This window comes from Diplodia corticola (assembly GCF_001883845.1).
Source record: "Diplodia corticola strain CBS 112549 chromosome Unknown scaffold1, whole genome shotgun sequence".
Lineage (NCBI taxonomy): Eukaryota > Fungi > Ascomycota > Dothideomycetes > Botryosphaeriales > Botryosphaeriaceae > Diplodia > Diplodia corticola.
In genome coordinates this window covers 42,090-48,089 of record NW_017971480.1, presented here as the reverse complement: position 1 = coordinate 48,089, position 6,000 = coordinate 42,090, and the positions used below count along the sequence as shown (strand labels likewise).

General features: G+C 51.5%; 2 protein-coding genes across 2 annotated transcripts; both read left to right on the top strand.

Moving 5' to 3' along the window:
• Positions 1-1,290: 1,290 nt before the first annotated feature.
• On the top strand, positions 1,291-4,409 carry BKCO1_100016 (meiosis specific protein hop1; the record flags this gene model as incomplete). The annotated part of the gene is made up of 10 exons (XM_020269526.1): positions 1,291-1,461; positions 1,515-1,537; positions 1,587-1,767; positions 1,874-2,147; positions 2,197-2,362; positions 2,413-3,079; positions 3,149-3,403; positions 3,509-3,695; positions 3,748-4,089; positions 4,153-4,409. 10 exons carry the CDS (start codon positions 1,291-1,293, stop codon positions 4,407-4,409), a joined length of 2,523 nt encoding a protein of 840 aa, XP_020135199.1.
• Positions 4,410-5,005: 596 nt separating this feature from the next.
• On the top strand, positions 5,006-5,809 carry BKCO1_100015 (trimeric-like protein; the record flags this gene model as incomplete). The annotated part of the gene is made up of 2 exons (XM_020269515.1): positions 5,006-5,515; positions 5,606-5,809. 2 exons carry the CDS (start codon positions 5,006-5,008, stop codon positions 5,807-5,809), a joined length of 714 nt encoding a protein of 237 aa, XP_020135202.1.
• Between the last annotated feature and the right edge of the window lie 191 nt (positions 5,810-6,000).

The following is a 6,000-nucleotide window of genomic DNA, read 5'->3' as shown; positions in this document are numbered from 1 at the left end:
AAACCGAGGCGTTTCAGATTCTCAAGCTCAGGGAGAAACGGCCTGCGTTTGTGATTGTTCGGCAGGCAATGCGAGGCGAATTCGCCTGTCGCCTTCATGGCTGACTTCGGAGGCTGCTTCTGCCTACCGATGTCGTCACAACCTCGGACGACCCGACACGAGTCGCGTCCGTCCGCCCGCTAAAGCCGAAAGGTTCTTTGCAAAACAGCCTGGCCATGACAGAGTGTGCCCTGGCTTTGTATCAGCTGTGTAGTGCATCGAATTACAGAGCAGTCGTGAGGAGGTGCATGGCATGATGAAGCGGCGTCCGCGGCACCGTCGGCATGACGACTCGATGGGTTAAGGATCGCACATCGAAGCGATCGGATGGCCAAAACAAAGCTCGGCTTTTGACGGGCGCCCTGGGGCAGCCTTTCGTACCGTGCATTGCTGCTTACTACGTATGTCAGCACAGGCATTCTTCGCCCTCTGCGCAGCCGCTCATCCCCCGGCCGGAGTCAGGCACCGGCTGGCTAGCCACTCTCTGTCCTGTGCTGCTTCTCCCAACGACATATCGCGGTGCATCGTCATGGACCCCGTGCGCCGTCGTTCTACTCACAGTAGCAGTTTTGCAGACCGTTCGATTCCGGTCTGGTGAGTCAATCCGCACCTATGTTTGCTCTGCAATATGTTGACCGGACGAAAGGTATAGCCGGCAACGAGGTCAACTTCACCGGGCATTCCTTTGCCTGCCACAGTACGAGCCGAAGAAAATAGTATTATGAATAAGGCAGCGGTAATGGTTGACGCGCACATCAAGATTGGAATCCACGACCTACGTCAAACAGAATAAAATTGGTGAAGTCAATTGGTTGCCCGGGTGCTCCAACCTTTTTTTTTTTTTGTTGATAGAAGGTCTACTGCTATCATGATCAGCTTTGCCATTGGCCGGATCTGACCTGTCGATGATTTCTGAAGCGGTTCGAGCAGATGCAAGTATCACAGTAGATCTTGTGGCACATCCTCAGCATGACTATACAGCTACATCCGGCATATAACGTGATGCAGAGCGAAGGCAGCGGCGTTCATGCGGGTGCCTTCCGCGGCGGGAGCGTTGTGCCTTCCACGACTGGGAATTGCGCCTTCCTCAACGGAAGCGCTTCAACGCTGGGCCGTACTCCCACCTCGGCTCCCACAACTCTCCACGCAAGCCATTCCCGTCTCTGTAACTCACACCTGCCGAGAGAACGAAGCTCATCTCACACTCAAGGGTGGGACCGGAACCGGAACCTACGCAGCGCAGCCCTCGAGATGCCTAAGAAGAAAGCATGTAAACCGAGCAGGGCCCGCGCGAAAAGACCCAAGCAGCAGCGTACATACGCACAAGAACAGACCCAGGTACAATCCACAACAACTGAGACTACGAACTTCGTATTGCAGCAGCAGACTCAGGAGCTCACGCAGTCGCTCCTGCTAGCCTCGGTAATCCACTCTCTCACCTGGCTTCGTCCGCGTCACTAATCTCTGCCTTACAGATCTCTTCCATCCTCCACCTAAGGTAGCTATTGTGAGACCTTCTACGCCTGCATGTGCTGATTCTGCTCCAGGGACTTGATTAACCCTGCCTGTTTCCGGCTGACGCACTTCGATGTTGATTCTTCCGAACCATGGTCATATGAAGATTGGAAAACCGGCAACGTGAAGACTAAGCATAACAACCACACTCAGTCTATGCATCTTTTGCAGAGAGAGGGGAGTCTCAAGGCAGAAACGTTCATGGATTATCTCGTATGTTCTCCCTACCTATGACATCCAATGACGATCATTGCCCCACTTCTATGTCTCCATCCCCAATAGGAATTCCAAGCTCGCTACTTTGCTCATTTCAGACTAGGAAAATGGCGCATTCGATGCTATCCAAAAAGGCTTTCTCCGTGCCTTTCAGTTGAAGATATTCACGGATCCTGACCACCAGGAGAATGTCCTGGAGACACACACCCTGCATTTCAGTTACCATCGCCCCGCTGGAACCGCCAATAAAGAAGTGGCCGGAGTTGAGATGGTCGGCCCCGAGGGGAAACACCTTAGCCTCGTGAACTTGAAGATTGGTCTCGCAGAATTCGTCCGCAGCCTTTCGACGTACGTGGACAATCTTCCAGAGCTGCCAGGTAAGTCCTTCCAATGCGCTCTGAACGTTTAAAGCTCATGCAGCCCCAGAGAAACGATATTTCAAACCAAAACTGTTTTACACGGACGATTGCCCAGATGGGTATGAAGCCCCTGGATTTTCCGCGCCGAAAACGGCTGCCGTCATCTTCCCCCAGAATGAAGAGCTGGTGAAAAAGACCCACCGTCTAGGTAATTACAGTGGAGGGTTTCACAGGTGAGCTCCGAATTTCTTCCAAACAAGATCAATATCGCTGATTTTTACAGTGTCGATATGAGTATTTCTCACGTACAGTGGTTGGATAAGAGCGATGGCGCCATTCCTCCCGAATCGGATTTGGTGTATTCGAAACAGGTCTCCGCCACACCTGAGATGGTCACTCAAACTGTGGAACTGGAAGCGCCCCTCCAACACCAAGCAGCATTCGACACAGGCCGCCTTGCGGAGACTTCTCGGAGAGCAACAAAGCTCATGAGCCAACCGCCCCAAACCCAAACCCAAGAAGCTCTTCCTCGATCCCGGTCGTCCTCGGTAGATGTGGATGTTCTTCGCAGCCGTTTCAAAGCACGGCCAACGATATCTGATTTACCTACAGAAGGGCCCACGATCGCTCAGAAGGATAGTGGTGTATACAACGAAAGGCAAGCGTTGGGTGGCTTGCTTGCTCCCGGGAATGCGACAAACCTTTACCGCGTTACCACCTTTCCAGAAACGCCACGCGTGAAGGAATCATCCAAGACGATATCGGAACGAGAATCGTCATTGCCAGCTCCTGCCATAATCAGTCAGACCATAAGACGAGATGGCGTATCCGTACTTGAAGGCAATTCGGTTACCAATGCAACTCATGGGGACCAAGTGCTTCAGCGGAATGCAACTCAATCGGGGCTTGATAGCCAAGATGGATCGGAAAGGTTAATACTGAAAGACTTGGTAAGTTTGAGGCTCCGACCGCAACAATCATGTTTCCCTCCTTCATTGTGGTGACATTTCATTGTACAGAGGCAGAAACCAGAATCCCAAGCTCACGATACCCAACCTATGGGGTACAACAATGCGGCTACCGAAGCTGCAAATGCCAGTATTCAAGAACACAACAGATTGCGACTCACTCGAGCTAAGATCGAGGAGCTCAATGAAAAAAGGCGGTTGAGAGATACATGCGGCTTGAGAACTCAATCTGAAAAGAACAAAGTCGGTAGCACAGACGTAATATCTTGTCAATGTGGATTGAACCAAGAGGAGGAAGACAACATGGTAAGTTTGATCTTACCTAAGGATTTACGAGTTCCCTTCTAATTTTACCAGATCTACTGTAATTGGTGTAGCACTTGGCAACATTGCTCGTGCTACGGTTTCCAGGGGGCTTCGGATACCCGAATCCCTCTCGAACATGCGTGCTATCGCTGCTTAGAGGACGTTGTAGAATCTGGTGGAGCACGGAGAAGGCTCAAGGAGCTCAAGAACTTCACACTTCTTCGCAGAGCCATCCGCACTGTTGAAGATAACGGATTCCATGACGAGACTTCATTCGCCCAGGCAATTGGAGGTCCGTAGTGCAATGGTTTCTCGTATTTTACATCTACTAACACTGCAGTCAGGCTGCAATCTCCAAACCGCTTCTGATGTGGTTGCAAGACTTTTATCGGAGAAGGCAGTATTCATGTCAGATTCTGGCAAGAAGAGCGTTTTCAACAAAGCGAACGATTCCCGATGTAAGGTTGTCACTACAGAGCCGGAGCGTTCGGTGATGATGAACAAGTTCTTCAACCCTCTTTACAATGTCGAGAACTATGTGAGTAGAAGACAAACCATGTGCAATACAAAGGCCGAAACTGACCGAGCTGGAAAGTATGTTCAAGGTGACCACGGTGCTTCCCAACGAAATCGCGAAGCGCAACAATCTGTAGAAGCCACCTCACAAGAAAGTCAAGGAGATCGCGGTAAGCCATCTCATCTAATTTGATAAAGTATTTCGCTGACATAGGATCGAATGACTTCCACAGTTGCGCTGTCCCAGGCTTCAGACGGCGGTCAGCCCAGAAACACATCTGGAGAGCGCGCGGGTTTGATCGGCCGTTCTTCTCTTTCAGAAAGGAGCCAATTTCGTCTCAAATCTGACCTCAAGTTGAACAAGGGCCCCAAGAGTGATGATGCGAGAAAAAGAATCTCGACAGACGGTTTGAATCCCCCACGTCCCACCAAACGCATTTATCATGCATCTCCTATGGTCTTCACGCGTGGTATGAGCGCAGATGCCTAAATACACTCGGCAGCAGATTGAGACTGGTCAAGGTATCGCTTATATACTCGGCTGGCTTTATTCCTTGATGCTTTACACTGGGCCATATGTTGCTTCTGAAAGATTCGGAACAAGGATTTTTGCTGGGACGAATGTTTCTCACACTATCAGATCTGTGGAAAAGATCAGTGACAGAGAAGAGAGATTACGATTGCTTTAGATGGACGTGAGCCTCGGGAGTTTGTCGGGTGTTGAAGCGTGAGGAGATGTGACTGTTATTGAAAGTTTCTCTGGGTTTCTTTTCAGTGCGAGGACCGTTAAATTTTAATACGCTAACTTGCTCAAATCATGGATATAAAGTGTGAGGACAAAAACCATAATACAGATTTTTAGTGTTGGGCATGCCACCATGTGTATCCTACTCGAGTTGCTTTTCTGGACATGCTCATTAATGTAGGTGCTCCTCAGCCTTCTCTGGGCTAGAGATATTTCTTGCAGTAGCGCAAGGCTTAGTCGTCGACGATGCATTAGAGCAAGGCAAATGCCCTCTCCAAGGACTTGAGCGACCGGCAACGACTTTGCTTTGCACATCACATGCTTGCGCGACATCGCGTGGCATGCTGACTCGCGCGGACAAAACAAACGACAACGTCACCACCACAGTACCAACAGCATCTTTATTGCCCGGTCTGCGCCTTACAATGTCGTCCTCGCAACATCTCTCATCATCACGGACCAGCACTTCACGGACATCGGCATCCGCAACCAGCAAACGAGCGTCGTCGTCCCTGCCCAAGGCGCCCGCAACCATCCACCCGTCAGCCATCATCGCCAACCATGCCGTGTTGACGGGCCACCACGCCATCACCATCGCCGCCGGCGCCATCATTCACCCGAATGCCAAAATCACGTCGTTGCACGGCCCCGTGGTGATTGGAGAGGGATGTATAGTGTACGAGAAAGCCACCGTCGGGATCCCAGAACTGGAAGGCGGCCAGGGAAGGGGTGTAGTGCTGGACAAGAACGTGGTTGTTGAGGCTAGCGCGGTGGTGCAGGCCGCTCTGGTGGGTGAGGGGACGATTATAGGAACGGATGCAAAGGTGGGCTTGGGGAGCGCTGTGGGAATGGTAATACTTTTTCTTTCCCTTTTCCTTTTGCTTCCCCCTATGCCAACAATATACACATTTCGCGAAGCTAACGTCTCACATGGCTTACAGTTTTGCCAACTCGCCCCACGCACGGAGCTGCCGCCGCATTCTGAGCTTCCCGACTATATGGTTGTGTACGGATCGAACCAGCGTCGGCTGAACCACTCGCTGCAGACACGCCCGGCGGTGATGGAGCTCGCCAAGCGCGCACACGAGAAAAAACTCCACGCGCTGGTGCGGCTTCTGCCGAACAACGCGGCGAAGTGGCACTAGGTTTGAAGGCGACGGGAAGATCGGTACCTATACTACCGAGCTGCAAGCCATACGTGTGAATGCACTCCACCACCGCGTCGTTATCATAGGCATCGCAGGAAAGCAAAAAGCAGCAGCGTATGACGGACCGTCCGCCTTACCCGCCAATGACTCGGAACGGGGTACGAAGGGACTTACCATCAGTGCCTCAT